We start from the raw sequence: 24,651 nt of genomic DNA on the forward strand, positions 1-24,651 counted from the left end.
ACTACTGGATATTGCTCATCAGAAAATATTAGATGAATAATCAATCAAAAAAATACCCCCCAAAACCTCTGACCTCCTTTATCCTCCACCCTCTTCTTCCTCCTTTGCCCAAGGAATGAATCCTAATATCAGCATAAACTTAATGTATATATGTATGGTTTCTGAGGTTACCTCAAGCTGGATTCAGTGACCCCAACTGACCATCCTAGCTTCCCCTTCTTTCCAAGTAAGATTTGGGAAGCACTAGTTTACATTTGTCATCTGATATTATCATTATTAATGACTGTTTATTATTTATTATTAGATGTTGTAGCAGACATCTGCCTGGGCTAATTGGGACTGGGGCTCCATTACTGTAGATATTGCTCCCACTGAGTTAAAAAAGTCCCTGTTTTAAGAAGCTGAAGTCCATTTCAAGGCAGTATCCCAGAAATGGCATGTACCAGGAGCAGAAGGAAATGGGAAAGCAAAGGTGCAGGGTAATGGAAGGGCATGAACCACCCGTGTGCACAGGTTCGTGGTTTCATTTCAAGTAAATATTCCTGGTTTTAGCATTCTTAGAGAATATCTCCCTCTCCGGATTTTTAACTCTTCTCCATGAGCTCTCCCCCCTGCCAGCTGGAAAAAATGACCCGGGGTTTTGTGCACATAGATATACGTACGTGTCTATGTACGTGAATATATAATCATCACGTTTTAAATTATTTAATGGAGTCGGTTTTGTCACGGACACTCTCTTCTAATGTGTACTTCTTAAAAAAAAAAAAAAGGAGTAGGCAGAGAAAAAAAATTGTGTACGCGTGCTTGTGCAGACAGCCGATGTACTCGCATCTATAAAGTCTGTGGGAGTTTGGGCCCCTTCCTTATTCATAAACCGCCCTCCCTCCTGGGGTGTCTTCTCCTTAATGACGTTCGCGGTAATTTAGGCGCTCGGGACCGGCTCAGCCTCTCGCCGAGCCCGCAGCCTCCACAAACATCCTGAAAAGCAACCTGAGCAGACGTCCCTCCTCGAGGCAGTTCCAGGGATTTTCTCTCCCGAGCGCTTTGGAGCGGGCGAGCGAGAGAGAGCGCTTGGGTTTAGCTGCCTGCTCCTCCCACCAGAGACACCCTCCCGCCGCTCCCCGCCGAGCCGCGCCGCTCACACGGCTCCTCCGCGGCGTGCGGGACGCGGGCACAGCGCTCCGCTCCCGCTGCCGGGGGAAGCGCCTCGGGCCGCCGCCGCCGCCCCGTCCATGGGCCGGTGCCGCTGATCAGCCCCGGCCGCCGCCTCGGGCCATGAGCGGGCTGCGGCGCCTCCGCGGGGGCTGAGCGGGGGCCGCTCCGTCCGTCCGCGCCCCCCGCGCATGCCGGTGGCGGGGCGCGTCCCGCGGCGGGGCAGCCCCGCGCCCCCCGCGCCGCCCCGCAGCCGCCGCCGCCGCGCCGCGATGCCGGTGGCGGGGCGAGGGCAGCCCGCCTCCTGGCTGCTGGTGCTGGGCGCCGCCGCGCCCGCCCTCTGGCTGCGCTGCGTGCTCGCCGACTTCACGGTGGACAACGAGGTGCACTCCAGCTTCATCCACCGGCGGCTGCGCGGCCCCGAGCGCCGCGAGATGCAGCGGGAGATCCTCTCCATCCTCGGCCTGCCGCACCGCCCGCGGCCGCACCTCCACGGCAAGCACAACTCGGCCCCCATGTTCATGCTGGACCTCTACAATGCCATGTCCGTGGAGGAGGGGGCGGCGGGGGCCGCCGCCGAGGACGGCGAAGGCTTCTCTTACCCCTACAAGCCCATCTTCAGCACCCAGGGGCCGCCTCTGGCCAGCCTGCAGGACAGCAACTTCCTCACCGAGGCTGACATGGTCATGAGCTTCGTCAACTTGGGTGAGTGCCGGTCTCGGCGGGGCAACCGGGCAGGGAACCGTACCGGGGGGAGGCTGGAAGTGCCCACCGACGGGAGGACGGGGGCTGGTGGCGCAGGTGGCACCGGCTGGGAGCTGTTTCCCAGCGGGTCAGGTGGGTGACAGCCCACCTGGGCAAGGAAGGGCAGGTAGCGACCCTCGGGAGGGCTGCTTTGCCAGGCGGTAATTGAGTGGCATCGACGCGGAGGGGGCTCTGACTTCCCATGGCAGCATTTGGACAGCCACGAGCTCTCCGCACGCACCGAGGTCTCTGTCTTCTTCTCCCTTTGGTAGTTGCTGCACGTCAGAAATGGGATTTGCAGGTAGGAGTTAAACAGGACGATTAGTGTCTGCTGCACATCCCACACCGCCGAGGAAGAAAAGCCGGGCAGGAGCAGGGCACGGCTCCCGGTGCCGGGGTGCGGTGTGCAGGATGCGGTGTGCGGGATGCGGTGTGCGGGATGAAGGATGCGGTGTGCGGGATGCGGTGTGCGGTGTGCGGGATGCGGTGTGCGGGATGCGGTGTGCGGTGTGCGGGATGCGGTGTGCGGGATGAAGGATGCGGTGTGCGGGATGCGGTGTGCGGGATGCAGGATGCGGTGTGCGGGATGCGGTGTGCGGGATGCAGGATGCGGTGTGCGGGATGAAGGATGCGGTGTGCGGGATGCAGGATGCGGGGATGCGGAGGCGGATGGTTGGGATGGTTTCTGCGGCATCCCAGCACCGCGCTCCCTCGGCCGAAGGAGCTGAGCTGCTCGCACATGTTTTCCTAATGGCTTGGGAGGGATTCCACAGTAAATCCTTATTTACTCCTGCAGCTTTTCCTGTTGACCCCGGTTTATGCCGCTAACTCGCTTCTTTTCACAAGCACATGTGGATGGGTTTATGCAAACGATACGAGAGTTGGCACGCTTTGTATGCGCCTCACTAGGCCTCTCTAATTGGATGCCACGGCCCAATCTCATTTCTATTTGCTCGCTGTAGATTGCACACCCGTGTGGACTGACTTGGCCGGATTTGAGTAAAACATTGTCAGGGTGCGCATTCTATTTTAAATATGTAATTACAGACCTGGCTCGCTCTATCCGTTTTTAGACCTCGTCATGTGCGGCTCTTAAACCACACACGTACAGATTGGGTGCCTGCAAGTTCAAGGCAGAACTGAATTGTATTTCCAAAACAAGAGCGGCTCAGACCTTGTCCCAAACAAAGGGAAAGGCAAAGTGCGAGAGGAGCACACCTCTGGCACATAACCTGCCAGGAATTACAAACCCCCGTCTCCAATAAATCCATTAACACCTTTATGGATCTCGCTGTTCTGGACACTTCCACTGTATGGAGCTTCAGAGGCAGCAAAGATTGAATCACCACCTAAAGCACCACCTCTCTAATCCCAGCACTTTAACTAACTCGAAAAGATCAGCAGCTGGAAAGGCTCTGTGACACACGTTAATAATTATTAGACACGGTAGCCATCCCGGCACAATTCTTGCATGATAAGGAGCCACGGGACGCTGTGGGAGAGCTCTAGTTTGCATGAGCTGCGCCTCCTTATTAACTGCCATAAGCTTCACAGTGGGAAGCTCGGAATTACATCTGGCCCGGGGGCTGTGCTCTATGAGGGCTGGTGCTTTCCATTTGGAATTACAGTGTTTGTCTAGTCACTGCTGGATACTTGAGCCGATGAGCAATGATACATTTAAAATCAAATATTTGAGCAGTCAAAAGTACCAATGGCAGTCAAATATTTGACTTTAAAGATAAGGGTGACCTCGCTAATGCTGTTCTCTGTAATTCTTGGGTCCTGCACCGAGAGCAAGGAGAGTTCTGAACAGAAGACAAAATATGGTGAAGTAACAATAGCGAAATTTGCGCTTCGCTTTCCATTTCAGTAGAGAGAACTTTATGAAACATGTAAGTACATAATGGGAGGGAGTTCAGCTCTGCTCCTCAGGTGTAGTAATTTACTGAATCATCAGTGAAACTGCAGTGCTCCTGTCCCACAGTGTAAGGAAGAGTCTCCCTGTCAGCTCAGGCAAGAATTATAAGAAAGAATTAATGGTCAGGCCATCAGCTATTTCGAATACAAGGGAGAAGAATCGATCCGTAAATGTGAAATAAAAGTTACATTTTTGAATATGTCTGTGTCTACATGAGAACTTTATATGGAGCAGGTTTCACCTGTAAAAGCCATAACCCCCGATAATCGACATCCTGCCATGGTTTGATGACTGCTGTGGATATATTAATTCATTTCATCCTGCCAGGGTTTGTTGCCAGCTTAGAAATCCAAGAGTGTTCTTTATGCAAAATCCTAAATGATGATTTTGTTTAATTGCTGTCAGCATAGTCAGGGAGTAGTAAGAGCACAAGCAAAACCCAATAGTTTTAAGGACAGGTGGAATTACTCTGAGCAAGGCGCATTTTGGAGGTTTATCTGTGCTGTTTTGTTCCCTTGTCAACAGTGCATGCCAGGACGAGTTTAAAAAGGACATAGATCTATAATAGCTTTCTTCATCACTGTGCACACCTTTCATCCCATTATAGTCATTCCTCTTTCATCTTTATAGGACAAAGGCAGGCCTGTTTATGGAGGTTTTAATGAATTAGAGCAGCCACTCACTCCGTATATAATCAAACACAACACCTGCTTTGAGACGTACAGTTTTCTATGACATTCAGGGAAAATTAGAAGATCTATTGTAGAACTGATTTTTTTTGGAGACTTTCTACAATGATCCCTTTTAAAGCACAGCTGAATTCCCAAATGCAGACTGCAGTAAACTGTGTCCTACTTTTGTAAGAGATACTCTGTGAGCATTGCATTTCACAGGTAGGCTTTTATTACTATAGCAGAGCCATCACAATGAGGAAGTGTCACAGCATAATAAAGTTTCATTTTAACATGGAGGAAGTAAAAGCTAGTAAAGAAATAATACTTTGAAATTTCAGTCAATAAAAAACAATAATTACAGGCTTCCAAATGCTAATCTGTGAAAGCACTTTTTTTTGCCTTATTCATATTCTGCATCCATCTAGTTGAACAACTTTAGAGGGAATGATGTTTTTTAAAAAGCTACATTGCAAGATTTACTGGGCTACATAGTTAAAAACCCCAACAAAAAACCCCCATACATTGATTTCTATGGAGGTACATTGTATATTTGATCCAGAGAATTTATGCTGGGTATTGGTAGGGAGGAACCAGAATACAGGTGCTCTGATATTAGAGAGCTTTGTACCAAGCAAAGTTTTACTTACTGTAAAATCCTGACAACTAATTAGATTTAGATTTATAACCAGTTAATTTACAGGCTACATTTTGTCATAGCTTTCACCTGTGCTAAGATGAATGGGGAAATGGAGTTGTGTCAAGAATGAAGTTATATGTAAATTAAAAGAGAATTTAGCCACAGTGGTCTGACTAAGTTAGCCAGTTAATTATTGGCTAATTTTGTAAAATTTATTACTGTAATTTTAGCATTTGGAATTAAATTTCAGATCCTGTCCCATACAGTTAACAAATGGATCCATTTTAGGAACTGAAAAAAATGCAAAGCATTTTCTGCACAAGTTTAATTTCAAGTTTATAAACAGCAGCTAAGGAGTAAACATCCTCTAGATGACTTAGACCTTCTCTTCTAAAAATAATTGTGTTGTCCTTATGCCGGTAAACTTGCCTTGGTAAACAGACTTGCTTAGAATATTTTTAAAAGAGTCGGCACAAGTGATACGCAATTTGTTAATTTGTCTCGTGGTTGATTATAAAATGAACAACATTGTTTAATCCTGGCAAAAAAGAAGAGGGGGGGGAATTAGTCATTCTTGGAAGGAGCACTTGAAAGTGGCTTTTGTTAATATAAATCAAGAAGCTGAAGAGCCCCCAAGTTTCCTTTTATTTCATACCATCTGGCTATCCTTTTTGTTGACAAGTGTTTGGCATAGAGAACCATCTCTTTGCCCTTTAATAACAAGCTTTAACACTGTAGGGTATTAGAAAAAGATTCTATAACAGTTAAAAAATTTCCTTCGGGGAATACTTTATAAAGTGAGCACGGGCTGCAGGCATTTGCAGCTGTAACCTGGCTTGTGTTAAAATTTGGAAGGGGCTGCCTTGCATTCCAGCTCACTACAGGCCTTCATTGGTGTACAGCCAAAGGTTAATATAGATGTCACACAGTTTTTCTTTGGAGAGCCTCAGATATAAGAGTACGCGTACAGCTGTGTTTTTAGTAACCCTTTCATAATCACTTCTTTTAAACCTCATTTTCCTGCTTATATAAATCAAAGATTTTTCGAGGATATTTGACCTGGATTTGAACTTATTTGATCTTCACATATTTCCCACTTGAAACAAAGCAGATTAAAAGTTAGCCCTGGATGCCTGGTCCCGATCACATGGTTTGTCCATACATTAGGCCAAACCCTCGGCTTATTTTTTTCTTCTCTTCCACCTAACGATGTTAAAAGCTCTCAAGCCTGAACAGGTACATCCCATAATTGTTTTGTGCAGTGTGGATATGTGCAGCACTTGTGGTGTAACGCTGGCTAAGGCAGAAAGCTCACAGCCAAGTAAAGTTATGAAGGACACTGACAATGCTGCAAGTGATCAGTAGGTATTCTTTGAATGCACAGACCCATCCCAGAGAGAATTCCATGAATTTTCTAATATCCAGGTGTAAAACAGCAGAGCAGGACAGGAGGTATTTACCTCTGCCATGTGGGTGTGCTGGTAGCAGAGGAAGGAGCAGCCAAGGACAGATGTCCTCACACAAGGAAAAAGCACCTGGAAATTGTCCCCATCGGCTCACACACAGCAGATTTATCCCAGAGCAGGCTCTTTCCTCTGTTCCCACACAGGCTGGCCTGGGGGGGTGAATCCCCCTCCTGAGCTGCAGTTTAGAAGCCAAAACACAGCAGCTCTTGAAGGGCTGTGAAGGAGACAAGCCTTGATGGCCAGGTCTTGTGACAACAGGAGCTGGGCACCAGTGGAGCGTGCAGGACCTGCTCCCAGTGCCCCCAGTTGTGCCATGCCTGTGTCTCTGTGTGTCTCTGTGTGTCTCTGTGTGTCTCTGTGTGTCTCTGTGTGTCTCTGTGTGTCTGTGTGTGTGTGTGTCCCAGCACTCCCCCTGAGAAGGAGCTTTAATGGCCCCTGGACAGGCAGCACGAAACCAGGCGCTACATTCCCTGGAAATAAGCCTGAAACACATTTTCGGGTCGGCGGGGAGAGACGTGTGAGAGAAGGTTACACAAGTGGTTGGAAACATTAATTAAAAAAAAGATTATAACTATTAGAGCCCAGTCAGAGCCGTTGACAGGCTCCTTTTAAATAGGACACTGTGATGTTTTAGTTTAATACATTCTGGCAGTGTCAGCGGGGTTAAGGCTAATACTGGGATGTGTGGATCCTGTCATGTTATTGTCAGGAGGAATGCAGGGATTAGGTTTGAGAGTGGTGGTGGGTGAGTGCTGCAGCTGTGTACACTTATTATAAAAGATTTAAGTCCCACTGGTAAAATCAATATATTAAATTGCAACAGCCCCTGTTTTTAATTAGTTTAAATCAAATATACAGTTAGTGCCATTAGGGCTGCTGTCCTTGAACAGAGTGAGGAAATGCTAATATTTATATGGAAACTGTTAATTTGTGGTTAAAATGATAACACATTTAGTTTTATGCCTCTAAATTGTCCTAACTGGATGAATACCAGGGAGAAGTCGCAATGATGGATGCAGCCATCTGAGCAAGAGCACAATAAGCAAATTTTGATAGCATGCCAGATAAAGAGACTACCTGTTGATATACAGCATTAAGAGACCATGATATTTTAAACCTTTTCCAGTCCTCCTCTCTAGGGCCTACATCAAAGTACTTCTATGAATTAACCACATATATACATCAAAAATACATACCATTACTATATATAAATAAAAGATGCTCTTTTATATATGTATATTTCTCCTCTAAACGGAAGAAACTTCTAAAGAAATGAGAGATCTGTTTAAATTATTTTCAGGATAAAGATTTTCCCTCACAACTGTTTGAAATAAATGAGACTACACACAAGGACTAATCACATGGATAAAGTTCTGCACATGCTTAAGTTTGGAAAAATGGAAACCCAAGAGAAAATTCTTGGCTAGGTCTTCATTGGTGTAAATTGTCAAATTTCTACTGAAGCTGGCCCCGTGGTCTCATTTATACAACTTCACGTCCAAAGTAATTCCCATAAAGTCCCTCTTGATTTACATGAGCACCACTGAGAGCAGAATTGGGCCAAAGAAGTGCCCCTGTGTTGAAATAATGAGCAGGCAGTAGTTTCTGCTAGAGCTTCACAGAGTTTTCTCTCCTAATCTTGAAATTGTTTCTGAGGGAAGTTTCCTTTGCTGCAAACAATCAAAACATGCACCAGCTCCTATTAGTCACTGCTTATCATTATTAGCCCAATCCTTGTTGTTGAACTACAGCTGAATTCCCATCCTTGCAACAAACAGAATTTAGCAAATAATGTTTGACAAAAATGTGAAACTGATATTTCTTAATACAAGACATATTTCATATGGAGAAACTTCAGTGCTGAAAGATTCCTGGTATCAAAATATCTGAATCACAGTACAAATAAACAGCGCCTTGTAGAGGCTGCGGGGCCAAATTCCGTGCTGGAGTGATTCCACTGAAGTTAGTGGAACTGTGCCAGGAGATAAACTGCCATCTAGATTTTTTTGGTGTTGAAGATTTTGTCAGTAGAAATCTTTGCTACAAAAAAAGGTTGCAGGTAGCAAAGATTGTACCCATTCTAATTCAAAAAGCCCTTTTGGGAATGCTTGTTCTGTTGACGAGGACCACAAAGTTTGCTGAGCCCCCCCTTTATCTGGGTGAATGTTCTACAATCCCATTATTTATACATAAATATAGCTGATTTCCAGCAGGTAACAGAGAAGCCATCATGGGTGTAATCCCCACCACACCACGCTTTATCCAGTCTTTTAAACATTTGTGTCATCTACATCTCAGAGCCAGTGAAAATCCTTCAGAGCTCCAGACTGAGTGGACTGAATTAATGGCAACTTTGAGACTACCAGTTTTAGTGTAATTGCTTTATTGTTTTGGAACCAAGATGCTTACAATCCAGTTCCTGTGCAAACATGTTTAACGTGTGTTAATGTGTTTCAAAACCAGACCCTCTCCGCAAAATTCTGCTTTTCATTAATTGACATCAGTAGCATGGTACAGTATTTCAAAGCACTGGCCAAATATAAACTGTGTTTCTAATTTCCTTACTTTCCTGTGTTTGGAATGCCAATGTTAATTTGTTCCCATGGAAGAGTGAGAGCTGCCAACCACAGTTTTATATAAATGGCTTTACAGTGCAGGGCTGCCAACATTAAATGATACTTAGGAATTTTCATGACATTTTGTATTTAATGCTGTGTGTGTGAGAGAGAGAAATTGAGGGAGATGTATGGCATGTTGAACAGCACAGGCTCTGATGATCAAGGCAAACATTTAAAGAAATTTATCCTTTGAGGAACTCTTGCTTAATGCTTCTTCTTATTTAGGATTTTTAAATAATCTGTCAGATATTACATAGTATATTCCTTGTGCCTAGAAAAAAGCTGTTTTGCAAGAAACTTTGTTGCTAACGATCCAGACAATTCCTCCTCACCCCCCAATAATTTTAGTTATTTATTAATAGATGAACAGATGGACTTTAGTTTATGTTGTTCCTCTGATCATTCTGAACCAGACTGTAAGAATGTGATATTGCTCAACATCAGAAAATGCAAAAGCAAGAAAAGCTGCCACAACTCAGGAACAGGGGAATTAACTGATTTTGGTTAAACTGCCAACAGGTAATTTTTCTTTAGAAGAATAGGAGCAGCTAGATAAAATCATTTGCCTTTCTTAAAGAAAATCAAGCATTATCATTGTTTCTTTAGTGGTATGCCTGCCTTTGTACGTAAACCAAGTGTGAAGTTCCCTTTAAACAAAGTTTATTTTAAACTGCTAATGGTAAAAACAAAGTCTGTTTATGTATTTCTCCTTTTACTCCTGGAAGATATTCAAAATACAAATTGTTCATGTTTCAGTAGATTCCCCTTAATGAGTGCTATGGTTTATCTCTCCATTTCCCCAGTTTATTGGAACAGGTGCAGTGTCTGCCATCCGTGCCAGCCCTGTGCTATACCAACAAACAAAGTGTTGTTTTGGTTCACTGGATTTAAAAGTCTCCTGAGAGTAAAGAAATGAAAGAGAAAGAATTTAGAAAGTGCCTAGTGAAGGAAAGGCACTTCAAGTAATGTGCTTTGTCACTCAAGTCTTCCCGTAAATTACCTTAAACTATTTCTACACTGTTTGAAAAATATTATCGGTGGAGGATTAAGTTTCTGTTGCATCTCGGAGGTTCCACACTATTCTTTATCATCTTTATCCTACCACAGTAGCTTCCAAGTTAAAGCATTTTGTTGGCTGGTTGAATTAAATTTTACAGGAGCAGAACCTCTTTTTTCCTTCTCTCAAAGTGGAAGAACTGTGAATTTTATTTCTTTTTTCCACCCCCAGTGTTTCTGCTTCCACCTCATTTAAGAGATACTGCAAATAGCCATCCAAGTTTAAACAAGATTATGTTGTAATTAGACAGACAAACTCATAATTATTTCAGGGCTAAACCAACAACAACAACCCTTTCAGGTTCATTTTGACAGTGTTTATCCAGTGTATCTGGAAAGGCTTACAATTAAAGTGCCTGAAGGGTGGGGATGAGATTTTTCAGCATGCAGTCAGTGCTATCGGGTCCACCTGGCCTGGGAAACTATGCAGGCTTTGTAGCAGAGAAAATCCCTTAACTTAGATCTTCATGGCAAGCTCTTAAAAGCCACCTTCTTTAAAAAAACCACGGAAAAGGAGGGGAGAGGGAAAGCAGCTTCCCCCTGAGCAATAATTAAAGCGAGCAAGAGCTCCCTGTGCGGCAGGGGAGCGGGATAATCGCGCAGAGCATCACCCTGGGAGCTTTTCCCTGGTGCACACAAGTGCCTTTCCAATGAGCACAGAGTTTCCTGGGGATGCTGGGCTGAATCACACCTCCGCACAGCCCCGCTGATGTCACCCCAACATCCCCAGCCTGGCCCCGGGCCACCCCGGCGGTGAAGTCACCAGCCCTGACACCATCCCAGGAGCTGGCAGGGTGTCCTGTGCCCAGCCTGGGGGCTGTAAATCCTCCGGAGCTCTGGCACTGCAGCCCCTGTGCCAAACCCTGCCCTTGGCAGCGCCTCGCCTCGGCCCTGGCGGGGCTCCCTCGGCTCGACCGATTGTTCTTCCCACAGCTCAGTGACTGTAAAACTTCTAAAAAGAGACCAGAAGAGCTCTGGGAGAAGAACTAAAATATTGCTCATAAGATAATACAGTATCAGTAGTTGGGAGTGTTCGTTCTGATGGAGAGAAGAGTTTCTCCCTTGGTGAGATAGGGCTGGTGGTGTTTCCCTGGAACAAAGTGAGTCCTTTGGCACCACAAGGAAAAGCAAATTCAGGTCTGTCGTTTAGATGGAAGATTAAAAATTACTGTAATTCAGAAATTCTGGTGCTTACATTTGAGTATTGTTCCTTTGTATCCATGTTTTAGCGATTTATTTACATAAGACAATTATCTGTAATGCCACAAATGATAACCAGTCATCACTAAGAGGAATCCATTCCTAATTGTATTTGCTCTGCCATAAGCTGCTCTTCCCTTGGTTCTCAAGGTTAAAGCTAATTGCTTCTTCCATCACTAAAAGAATTCTGAACAATTTAATCTTGCTACTTTTATTTGTTTATTACTCTGCAGTCATTATAATCCCACAGGGACTTTTTAGATGTTAATAAAGAGTACTGCACATCACTTTTCCTGAAGCTTGTGTGGTACTATAAACATCATGCTGAGTTTAGGTTCCCCTTTCTGACCATATCCCTAAAAAATCCTGCATTTGTTAACAGAATGGAAGGGATTTTTTTTCCTTCCTTTTTAACAAAAAGAAATAAAAGGGGGGGGAAAAAGAAGCAGATTTAGCCTCAATCTGCTAGCTACACAAAACAGTAAATGTTCAGTTGAGGCAGGGAAAAACCAGAACTGCTAGAGACTGGTTGTTTCCTTTTGGAGGAAACAATAAATGTGCCCACTTGTATTTTAACAACATTACTACAGGGCCCCCTAATTACACAGATATACTTGTAATAAGCTGCAGGAGTGAAGAACTGAAAAAGAATCATTCATCACAGATCTTTCTCCTCAGCTCAAAAAGAAACTTTTGGGTAACCACTCTTAATCTTGGCCCGAATCAGGAGGTGAAGATATTTCAGCACTGTGTGATGAATCATTTGTCTCCTGAGACAGGTGAAAAGGAGAAGCAAATCAGACATGTGGTATAAAACTTCTCTCATTGGTGTGGACACAGCTTTGACCTCTGGATACAATAGTTCCTGCAATCCATGGCATGCACTGTAATCAAATTACCAGAATATTAGAGTCCATACCCACAGAAATCTCCGAGCGTTCTGCTACATTAAAACCTGACACAGGGAATACAGAAATACACCAAAGAATCCAGAACGATGCACAAACGCTTTCAAGCAAACCCCAAATATTTCTTCAGCAAACAGGAACTGTCATTTTGCTCATTACTGCACAGCTGTGGGGTGAGAGCTGCTTCACTGGAAATCCTGCAGAGGAGGGGGGTCAATCTAAGCCAGTGTGGCTGATACACCAAGAATCTTTCCTCCCTGCAGCCCAACAAGTGAGCAGAGCCTGCTGGGCAGGACCCCGAGCTGGACAAGAGTGCTGTGAGCTCCTGCTCATCCAGAGATGCTTTCACAAACCCCACACACTCATTTCTGAACTATTTGTCCCAGTTGCAGGCAGCAGGACGTGAGCTGCGCTCCCTCCATTCATACCAGCCCCATGTGGGGACACCAGGGTGGATTTCAACAGCTGATCTTTTACCCCAGAGCTGCAATTGCAGAATTGCGTTTGAAGACACACGAAAACCAAAACAAAACAGAAAATGCTGTTGTTAGGGGCTGACTCAGGAGGCCTGGATGGCCCAGCCCTTGTGAGAGGCTCGAATCAGGAATCCAGCAGGGCTGTGGTATGCAGGGCTAGGTGCTGCTGATGTCACTGATGGGCTTATCTTGTACCAAAAGAAAATTCCTCTTGTATAATAGGGATCGTGGGTGGGAATTAAACTGCAAATAAATCTTTGCCTCACCTTCAGATGCCGTTATGCCTGGGGCATGGGCCACCTACGTTTAAAGGGGACAGACACGTGCTCATGCTCTGTACGTGGATATATCATGTTTATCTTCCTGAGGACATTCCTGAAATAACAGCTTAAACTTGCCATCACTCTGAGACACTAGCATTTTACATCTGCAAACAGGGGTATATGTGGATGTCAGCAACTCACAGGTCTTTAATATTCATAGTTCTCAGGGCTGTATAGAGTTAATAAAGAGCAAACAGCCGCCTGCCTATTTCTCAATAAAATAAATGTGTTGCACAGCAAATATTCCTAGAAAGCAACAAGCTCCTATGCATAAGCTGTGAGTCCCACCACAGGCTAAAGGACAGTGAGAGGATGAGTGGTGCTGGCAGGGAGGGTCATTCCAGGCAGTGACCTCCTCTCCAGGTCCCTTGTCCCAAACCCAGTGCCCCACCTGAGCTCGCCTCTCTTGGCAGCACAGAGGAAACATGATGATCTCAAAGAAAAATGTGAACTAGGTCACAAAGTCACACTTGCATGAGGAAGGGCACTCCACAGTGTCTTTGTAAGCAGTAACTGAAGTTTCTAGTGGTTATTTTCCAAAACATCTCTCCAAATACTTCATTTCTGTCTAATAACTATAAACTGTGTTAATACCACTGGACCTCCCACGTACAGAACACCTGAGAAAGAGGCAGTGGCTGACACAGGCTGGGTGCAAGGAGAGCACTGCTCTGGCAGGGATTTATCCTCTGGGGCAGCAGGACCTTTCCCCTCAATGGTTTGTTGTCCCCTAATCTCCCAGCTCTCCCTGGCCTGGGGCTGCAGATGTTTGTTAGTGCACAGACAAGCTCCAAAGGCCCAGCTGGTCGTGGGGCACAGCTCGGTGTGTGCATTCCAAGCTGAGATTTTGCTGATCACAATCAAAGGCTGAGATCCTTATCTGGTGGCCTCGTGCCTGATATCGGCTGCTTATTTTGTAATATCCCACAAACTGCTCTCTCAGCTCCAGAACCTGGGATTTCAGCTGAGAAACCCAGCAAGTTGTATGGCTCCAAACCTGGGAAACTGGTTTTTAATTATTTTTCCTCTATCCCAGTAAGCCACAAGAAAGGCTGGATTCCCTGGGCTCCTGCCGTGCTCCTCCTGGGGAGCCTGTGCAGGTGTAGGCCCTCACTCCTGCAGCATTTGGGGGCACGCTGGAATTGTTGTGGCAATACGATATTAAAGGAGGATTAAATTAGATTTATGCTATTTATTTGGGCAGCTGTTCAGCAGATGAAAGGAAGTCTAATGCAAATGAAATGAATAAGCCTTAAGAGGCCAATGTCCAGTCACTTCTCCACTCGTGTCCCTCAGCACAGCCGGTGCAGAAATGGGCACATTCCTTTGGCAAAAATGAGGCATTTGAAGATTCCATCAGCTGAGCTTTCTCTTTCAAGTGTTGCCAGTAGATGCACAACATATACATGTGCTTTTAAAAGACTTTTATTTTGAACTCAAGATGTGAATCTATGGCATTAAGAAAAGCAGAACAATCCTTTATTTAGCTGCACCTGCACCTTAATGCCTAATGAGTTTAGTCTGATGGAATCCAGACCTCAGGAAGGATTATAAATTCTCATTTGATTTCATTTACTTCTAAAATACCTTAAACCAGCTGTACCAGGCCAGAATCCAGTCCTTCTTTCTCTATCATTTATCCAAGTGTCGAATCTTTTGCTGTCTTAAGTAACTTTATGCTATAGAATGATATTGCAACAGTAATAAAAAACAGAGAGCAGCTTGAAAAAAAATCACGTCGTAGAAGATAATTAGCATATAAGCTTAAAAGCATCAGATTATGAGCACAACTTTTCTTTTGGCCCTGGAAGGAGGATTTGGAACTCGGTCTCCAGACACCAGAGGTACTTTTAGCCATTTAGTCTGTTTTGTATAAACACATCAGAGATGCTCAGGCAGTGCCCTTCCCAAAATTCCTGACTCAGGCTGTTTATTATGAGTGGAATCTGATTTATCAAATACATTTGAAGACCTATTACTTTGCCCCAGTGTAGGTACTGGAACTCAAGGGAAAAATCTGATCCTGTTACATCTCTGCATGATGGAATCATTGCACTGAAGAGTTAGTATAATATGATTTGATTTTAATTTGCATCTCCTCTGCACATGCCAATTGCACATTGAGGTGTCTGTGCCCCCAGCAGGCTCCCATATTCCTCCAAGTCCTCCTCTTGTGGGCTTTTTCCCCCATTTTAGGTTTGCCTGTAGCAGTGTCTCACACTGCCTCTTATCTCCCCTGGCTGAATACACTTTATTTCTGAGCAGATCTGCTCAGCCACTTGTCTCTCCTTCCTTGGGCCTGGGGATGTTTCCATTTGCTCAGGGCTGTGTGTACAAGCACTCAGGGCAGGCTGCTGGTTTTTGCATCAGTGATATTTTGAGACCTGCTCAGTCTCAGAGCAGGTTGCAGGAAGCACCTTGGGCCCCATTTGTCGAGTGTCTGGACTGGGGGATTATTTTTCTCAATAAACCTTATTGCCACTTAACCTTTCTCCCTCTTTGTGCTCTGCAACCTCTTCCCCCTCGAGACACCCATCACCCTCCTGCTTTCTCCTCCTCCAAACCTCCCCTTTTCTGTGCTGTGGCTGCCACCTCAGCCTGATCCTCATCATGATTCCTCCAGACTGCCACTATCTCGGTGACCCTTGGGTGCACTGGCAAAACCTGTGACTTGTAATTCACACCTAACGCTGGCACAGCTTTCCTGGGAAGCTGGCCTGGCCAGACACAGCTCCCTGATCCCACAGCATCAGGGAAGCAGCATTGCTGTCCCCTGAGTCACAAAGATCCAGTGATGTAGCTGTCATCTCTGCTCAAAGGGGGAAAAGTGTGCTCCTGCATCTTCACATACCTCCCACAGCTGCTCCCAGAGGATTTAGGAGATGTGTTAGCAGCATGCCTTTGCTCTCAGGCTGTTTTATTCCATGCTGTGCAGACAGAGAAAAGAAAGCAGGAGCAATAACAAGCTTCTGCCTGTCATTTTGCTCACTGCTCAGTTTGGCTGCAGGGACTTTTCTAGAGCAGGGTGTGGAGCAGAGCTGGGGCTGCCTTTGGGTGCTGTCACCTCAGCCTGTGCAGCCCTGGTCCCTGCAGGAGCCCCTGGCTTGGAGCTGCTCTCCAGGTGCCTCCCATCTCTCAGTACACAGACACAACAGCCCTGGTCTGTCAGGGTGAACACCAGCCTCTGTTATCCTGCTCCCAGTGCCACACGAGAGCTGGGGACATCTGTGGTGGCCACACTGGCCAGTGGGGAGGACACAGCAGGAGCCATGATTTGCAGCATCACCACAGTCCCCAGCCTGCCTCTCTGGAAAACAGCCACCCACAAGGTTTTGGGAATGGGAGAGCTGGTGGGGTGAATCCCCAGGTCAGCACTGTCCTGGGTTCCCCCTTTGCTGTGAAAGGAGGAAGAAAAACAAGATCTGAGAGCCCGGAGAGGGCCCTGCAGGAGATCTCCTTATAGTGGATTCCAGGAGGATGAAGGTAGAAATAGAGGGAGCCTGTCAAAAGGCTTCATGAACTCCCATTTTTTTTCTTTTCCCTGTCACCCGCCCCGAATTCTCCATTCCCTCACACCACTCAAATCCCACAGCAATCCTCAGTGTGTTAGAGCAGCTGCAGATGGATTACAGCTCCATGTGCTGCTGTGTTTCACGTGATGGGGCTGTGAATAAGGTATTCTGCAGAAACACAACTCTTCCCTGCTTATTTAACTTTGCTTTCCCCAGATACACATGCAGACACAGCAAACAGCACCAGGAGTCACACCACCATCGGTCTGTTTACTATTAGGAGAATTTTGTGTTCTCAGAGCAGTCCCACGTGTAAATTTTTCACAATACCTTTCATCTGGTCTGGCTCTGCTTTCAGCAGAGAAACCACAGCCTGAGCAGGTACCCATCAGGGTACACTCGGGAAAGAAAATGGATTACCTGTACATAACCTGCCCAGATACTCCATGGATGTTCTTTAAAAAAGAAATGGTTTTACCATCCAGCATTGCCTTAAAGTGTCTGCAGGGAAATCCCAGCAGGGAACGTCTCTGAATTCAGACAGCACATGCACGATTCTCTCTGTCCTTTCCTTCCCAGTGACTGCTTCCCCTTTTACCATCGACCATACTTGGGAATTTTTAACTGAACAGGCTCCTGGGTGACACATGGGGTGAGAGGATGTGGTGACTCACAGCATCCTCTGCTCCCCACTCCACGTTCCATGGTGGCTCCAGGGGATGCAGGTGGCTCCAAAGCACTGCCTGATGTGGGTACAACGATTTAGAGCACCCATTTAGGAACACCAGGAAGGGAGAAACACCCAATTTCTGTCCTGAGCAGCTCTTGCTAGCTGAAGTTTGACTTGGTCAGGAAGAACTTGCTGCTGTTTGGGAGATAATTAAACCCATCTTCCCTCGCCCGGCTGTTTGCACACGCACAATGATGCCATTGTTCAGAGTCATGCAACACATATGCTGACATTAAAGTGTTTAATCTTGTAGTACAGTATTCCATTATTTTTTTGGACATCTGTACATGATAGAAAGGCTACGTATTAAGGGATTTGTTGACAAAGAAATGGCTAATGCTGATACATGTGTGGACTGAAAGGATCTTTCCAGGTTGTGTTCTGCAGTAGGGAGCTGCTGCTTCCCAGGCCTGAAGCCTGGCACAGATGTGATATGCACTGTTGCTATTACCACTTCTCAATTTATAACAAGGAGTCAGTGTTTAGAAGAATTTTGGAAGCTCCCTGCTGGGTTTGTGGCTAGGTGGTCTTGCTGGCAATACCAGCTCCATGCTGAAAGCTGAAAAAATGAAGTGATGGCTAAAAGGAGAATATTAACTCCAGAGGGATTTTTTTTTCCCCTTTCGAAGCAAAAATGCTTACCCCAGATCACTTTGCAGAATGAACACTGAAGAATTTCCAACCTCTGGGTTTGGGGATGGGGATTTATGGAGCCTGGTTTTCATCTTCATTGAAATTAGTGCATTAGTCCTGCTCTCCACCCATGGATGGGGCAGGACTTTGCCCTGGCACACACTGAATTTACCAAGCAAGGAACTGTTTGTCACCTTCTCCTCCCTCTGCCTGGCTGTGAGGTGGGTCCATGAGCAGGGAGCAGCTGGGTGCAGGTTCCCCTCTGCTGAGCTGTGCCTGGGCTCAGAGCAGCCCCTCCAGCAAAGGGCACACAGGGACGAGGCAGCAGGACAGGGCAGATGGGCCCAGAGCCCCCAAACATCTGGGGGTGCTGAGCCTGTGGCTCAAGGACAGGTTGCGTTTTGGAAGTGGCAGGATGGCAGCAATCCCTGGGGATGGGATGCATTATTGAGTTATGGAAAAAGCACAGGCTATTTTTCTAGTAAGCTTATCTGACAGATCAAAATCTAGGCTGTATTTGGTTTTTCCTTAGGTTTTTCCAAAAACTTGCACTAGCTTCTAGAGGACTTGGAGAGCTGCAACTATTCCATGTGAAAGGCCCTCCAAATACTGTTTTTATCACTCCTTTTTAAAAAATGTAAAAATATATCCCATCACACCCCCCAGGACATTTGCTCTATTCCATTTATAGAACTCCCAGTATATATTCTTTAACTATTTCTTCAAATATTTCTGTAACTGCTGCTTTAGCTGCCTAATGTCAGCATGTAAATCATGAAGCCGGGGGAATGAAACAAATGAAAACCAATCACAGAACTTTGCATTCCCAAATTCTTGCCATTATAAATTTCCTGCCACTGCCCCTGTAACTCTTGCTGTCAAGCACAATGAGGAGGGAAACATGTGCCTTCACAGACTGTGGCCTGGCATGACATTATTGCAATGATCTTTATTATAGTCCCCCTTTTCCTCTGAAAAATATAAGGACTGACCTCGCATTTCTTGCTCAATCAGGCGTCCTGCTGAGCCCAGTAGGCTCTCTCAGCTGCAGAGACCGCTGGATCCCTCCCCTAATTGGTTTCCTCCTTCTTGAACCTCAGCAACATAAGGAGAAAAGGCCTATATTTCATAAGTGCCATGGTTTTATCCACCAATTTTAGAGACAAAGAAGTGCAATTTATAGAGGGAACATTTAATGCCTGTTAATTAGAAGCCCATCAAGAGGTCTCGAATTTGGCATCCCGAAAATTTACAGCTGCATTTCACAAGCAGCACAAGCCCCGAGCCCAAGGGGTGGCCCTGGCCTCCCTCCCGCCGTGCTGGAGGTCCCTGCTCCTCCTGCCACGCTGCTCTGGGGAGCTGGCATGGGACAGCATCCACCCAAAAGCTCATCTGGGGAAGGGAACATCTTTTTCCAGTTGAATACACTTCCCAAGGGAGCCAGGAGGGCGAGGCAGGAGGTAGGAGTGGAGCTTCCCTTGGAGACAAGGGCTGGTGGGGCCCAGGTGGAGCTGGTCCCAGGGCAGCTGGATTCTGGGAATCTCCTGAAATGATGCAACAGGGTTTCTGAAGCTTTGGCTTCCATCTCAGGGGGTGATGATGGAGGGAAATAAAGGTGAAGTTTCTTGGAAAATTCAAATTAGATTTTGCACTGCTGGATGCAAATGTGTCAGTCAGAGTTTAGTTTGATCTTTGGTGGGAATGCTGAGGCTGAGATCGATCCTCTGGATCTCAGGACAATCCAGGCAGCTCTCAGCCACCTCTGAAGGAGCAGTGCTCATTTTCTGTAGCTCTGCAGCTGTTGCAGAGAGAGCAGATAAAGACTTTCCTCCCCTCTAAACTCACCTCACAGCTAGACTCCGAAAACCTGTTAGATCTTAATGCCAGAGTGTGGCAGAAGGTTTTTTGGCATCTGAGTCTCTGAGGGGTTTCTCAGGCAACTGCTGATGGCTCAGCAGAAGCCTGGCTGAGAGGCTGAGGGAAGGGGGTGTTGTCTTTTGGAATCTATTTTCTTTGACTTATCTTTCAGACTCAGGAATTCAGGACCTTTAATCTATTTGAGATTAAAGTCCCTTACAAATCCCTTCTGGCCTTTTTTGGGAGTGAAGAAGTCACAGACATCCTACTGCACATTCCTTCTGGTGCCTTTTTCCATTGTAAATGAGAAACAAGTAGCTCTAATTGTTGTAAGCACTACAATAAATGAGACAACTGCTCTCAAAGTGCCTTATAAAAACAATTAACATATTATCAGGTGAAAGCGTTAACAAGAAAATTTTAAGTTTTTACTTGTTTATATATTCAAAGTCTGCTCTAAGTGCATCACCCAAATGTGCCAGGGAGGAAGAGGTGTGGAATTACCAAAGCTTTCCCAGTTTGGCAACCTGAGAATGGACTCTATTCATCTGCTGTTGAGTTTTGTTCTGTAAAGCAGTTTTCTGCATCTTCAGAAAACAAGAAAGCAAAAATACCTAAGCAGTGAGATTGGCCTCCCATGAAATCCATTGAAAAAAGTGAAAATATTTCTGTTGACTTCCCTGGTGTTTAGATAATCTTTTTAATGCTTCAGTAACAATTATTTTTTAACACAGCCATTCTTGGGGAAAAAAACCAAAACATCTCTAGCTATGATTCCCTGGTGCTTTGCTCAGCACATGGGGCTGGTGACTGACACTGCTGTGCTGGGTCCCAGGGCTGAGCTGGGATGTGCTGGGGGAAATAACAGCCCTGCAATCCTCACCAGGATCCCTTGCCTACCATCAACCCCTGACACAACCCCAGGGTCCAGGCAGTGTTTGTAGAATTAGAGTTAGAAAATAGCTCAGGTTGGTTTTGCACTTGCCAGCAGAGATTTACAAAGGAGCTGCAAACAGTTGTGGTGCTTATTTCTAATCTCAGCATTCTTTGCTGTGAAAATGACCAAACGTGGGATCAGTTTAAGTTCCCACTTTATGCTGATGTGTAATTTGCTTTGGAAGCTTGGGCACCTGGGGTGCTACATCAGGACCACAAGGTCTTCTGTCCAACACTATTTTTTTTTGGTACTGGCTTTAACTGTATTGCTCCAAGTCCTAAATATCAACAGCTACACCTTTTCATCCCTGTATGCTAATGTTTTTAAGTTCTGTATCTTCAGCACAGGTCAGAACAAGCACCCAGTATTTGTTGACATTTTATCTCCAGCTTTCCCATATTTTTGGATCTGATATCTGGCTACTTCACACCTGAGCACATGCATCCATCCTGTTTTCTTTTAACCATCCCTGTCAGTTGCACAACTGTGTCCTGCCCCCTCTTGCATCACCTTCAGCCCACAACAGAGGTTTGGAGAGACAAAGGACTTCAGAGGGCTGGGAGCCCTCTGTGTATCAGATAGAGCAGCACTCAGATCCTGCTCAGATAGGCAAGGCCAGCCTTTCAGAGGTGTTGATCTGACTTGCATGTTTGTGACAGGTGTGGCCAAGTTACTGATAACCACCGGCCTGAGATATTCCTTGTTTTGGCTGCATCACCTTAATTGTCCCCCCACGACTTTTGGTGTCTTGCTTATTTCCTCATGCATCTGATGCTCTCCTCCTCCATCCCACAGCTCTCTACTCCCATCATCTCCACCTTTCCCAAGGACTGTGCCAGAGGGAGTGTCTGATGATCCCCATCCACCATAACTTTAATTAACTGCCACACTCACCATGCCAGGGGTTATTTTACACATTTACAAATTCTGAGCCCTTTGTTAAATTAGGCCAGAATTTGTCTGCAGTGGTTGTGCTTCCAAAATGCAATAATGCCTCTAAGGATGAGGAGAGGCTCGTGTTTGCACATGCATCACCTGTGAGTGACTTTGGATTGTTTTTTAAGGAGAGGAAATGCCCTGGTTTCCCACAGTCAAGGCACACAGTCTGTTTCATAGCAGAATTATTTTTCAATGGTGCTCTTCCTTTTCCTATTTTACAACCTTTGATTGCACATCCAGAGCTTTGGCTTCCTCTCCAAGCAGCTGCCTTGCCAAGACATTTGAATTGTGAGCTGGAATTTCCAATGTTTGAAATTAGCATCTGGGCTAAAACCATTCACCAAAGCCTTTGGGTAGTAGATCTGTGAGAACTACGAGCCTGGGACAAAGATGAGTTGAAGTTCTGTGGGCAGAAGGGCTATGAAGCATATCCAGAAAATATTCAAAATGCTTGATGTCTTTTAAGGGAGCATTTAACATTAATTTAACATTAGTGGCTAACAAACAGCTGAGATTAAGTCCTCCAAGGATGACCAAAAGGTTCTTGTGGTCATTGTGTCAATAGGGACCATGGATTTTGTAAATCTAATAGAGAAACTACAGTCACACTCAAAGAACTGCAGGAATTCTCTTGCCCATTTCAGTGAACACTTAAAATATCCCCCCCTGCCTTTTTTTTTTTTTTTTAGATCTCCCCCTCACTCTCCCCCTTCCAGCTCCTCAGGTAATTAACTGGAAATGACCCAGTTGCAGCATTGTCAAAGGTCTAACACCCATCAAACCCAGGAAACTCAGGCTCCTTGAATGCTCCCCTGCTTACCCCGTGCTGTTGTGCTTAAGGTATTACAGGGGGCTACAAAAAGTGCTTGATCAGACATACTGTACCATATGTTCCCAAACACCAGCACAGCAGCATGACTTAGGGATAGGATTTCAGCCTTCCTAATGAAGAGTCTTGCTTTTATGAGTTCGAGTCAGACCCTTAACGTTATTTTAACATAGATTTTGGTGTTTAATTATGTAATAAGATTTACTGCAGTCATCTAACAGATGTTGATTCAGGGTCAGTGTTTCTCATAAATTAGTTCTGAAAGGATTTGTTACTTCTGGGTCAGCAGATAGGTCCAGAGTGCAAAGAAAAAGGGGAAAAACAATAAACACTGAGTTGAAGGGTTTCTTGGGATTCTTTCTTCAGTTACATATCCACATATTTTCATGATCTTAATGACTATAGCCACAGGAATGTTTGCTTTAACACTAAAGATGGCTCAGGCCAAAACCCTATATCCAAACATCTGCAAAGCATGGGAAAGTTCAAACTTTGGGGCTCTTTATTTTATGACCCTGGCCGTTAATTTTTCATACTAACACGACACATTTTTTCTAGGGCTCAGCAGTGGGAATTGCTGTGAACTTTAGCAGCTCCCCAAAAAGTTTCATCTTCATGTGCTTGTTGTCAGACCTTGTGTATAAAGTGCAGCTAAAGGCCAGTGTTGGCTGATGTAGCTGTCATCACACACGCAGAGAAAAACTGCACCCACCTTCCTCTGGAAGTTCAGCCTTCCCATGTCTTTGGAAGCAAATCATATTTGTACATCCTACTGCTAACAGCTGCAACTAAAGCCACACTGCATTATACTCATACTTCTACATTTGTGGTTAAAGGAATGATATATATATATACCATATTAAGGTATTTTTTTGTTCCCTTTTAATTTAGGTGCAGATGAATGCCTTTAAAACCGAAATTACGCTCTTTATATCGTATTGTGTTTGGAGTACTTTGGAGGAAAGGGATTATGGCATGTTTAATAGTGTTGCTAGCACGTCCAGGGCAGTTGTAGCCTGCCAAGTCTTTTACAAACAGTGGTGAATATTCTCAATATTCCTCCACATCAGGGTATGAGACACTAGAAGTTGTCCTTGAGATGTTTTAGTAGAGGAGCTACAGAGACTGCTCGACATATAAAACCATTTGCTAAACTTAATCACCTTTGTCCTGGAAAGTTCAGAGGTTTCATACCTCAAAAACTCCTCTAAGATGAATCCCAGCTATGAGTAAGAGCTCTGCAGCTTTTCCCCGAGCAGCAATCACACAGTGGCAAACTGGACTCCTCACAGAAGGGATGTGAGAGAGGAGGAGGAAGAGTCCATGGCCAGCGGCTGAGCCTCGGCCAGCAGAGCAGCGCTGAGGCTGCTCCATGCTTGGACACAGCCCTGTTCCCAGAGCCTCCCCACGCTCTGGCCCTGCCACAGGGACACCCTGGCCATGGCTGAGCTGCCTTTGTACCCTGCAGAGCTGCAAATATCAGCAGCACTTTCCAAACCCAGGCTCGAAACTCCTCTTTTTCAGGAGTAATTCCCTTTAAGTCAATGGATTTACACAATGGATTTGCTGCTGCCAGAAGAAAATCAGGCCTGTAGAAAGACATACATTCTTTGCCAAGGAAATCTCAGAGCTAACTACTTGAATTGTGCAGTCAAGCTGCAGAGAGGTCAAGTGGACAGACGACAGGACTGGGACATATAGGAAGTGGCTGGTTCAAACCTCAGCTCTTAAAATGTCATGTGTTGTGACCTTGGGCGAGTCAGTTCATCCCCTCATACCTCCATTTCCCCCTTTTCCTTTGTCTGACTTGTCTGTTTAATTTGGAATTTGTTCCAAGAAGGGTGCCTTGCCTCATGTGTTGGGCTGGGGCACTGACACCTCTCCTCCCCCTTGCTGGAGGACTGGCTTGAAGCCTTTGTTTCCTCCCAGCACTCACCCCCTGCTTCTGTACCCACAAACAGGGTTACACGGGACCACCTGCTGTCCCTGTCACCCCTGGGATAACACACACCCCAACACTGGCTGTCCCTGTCACCCCTGGG

The 24,651-nt window shown here is 45.5% G+C and overlaps 1 protein-coding gene across 1 annotated transcript in view; it reads left to right on the forward strand.

The window, feature by feature from the left end:
- The first annotated feature begins 1,343 nt into the window (after nucleotides 1-1,343).
- The window catches only part of BMP7 (bone morphogenetic protein 7), a 40,897-nt gene continuing 17,589 nt past the window's right edge, over nucleotides 1,344-24,651 (forward strand). Inside the window, exon 1 of the mRNA XM_015647943.2 lies at nucleotides 1,344-1,857. Coding sequence (XP_015503429.1) covers nucleotides 1,344-1,857 — 514 coding nt within the window. The remainder of the gene's footprint in view (nucleotides 1,858-24,651) is intronic.

The sequence above is a fragment of the Parus major genome, chromosome 20, assembly GCF_001522545.3.
Source record: "Parus major isolate Abel chromosome 20, Parus_major1.1, whole genome shotgun sequence".
Classification (NCBI taxonomy): domain Eukaryota; kingdom Metazoa; phylum Chordata; class Aves; order Passeriformes; family Paridae; genus Parus; species Parus major.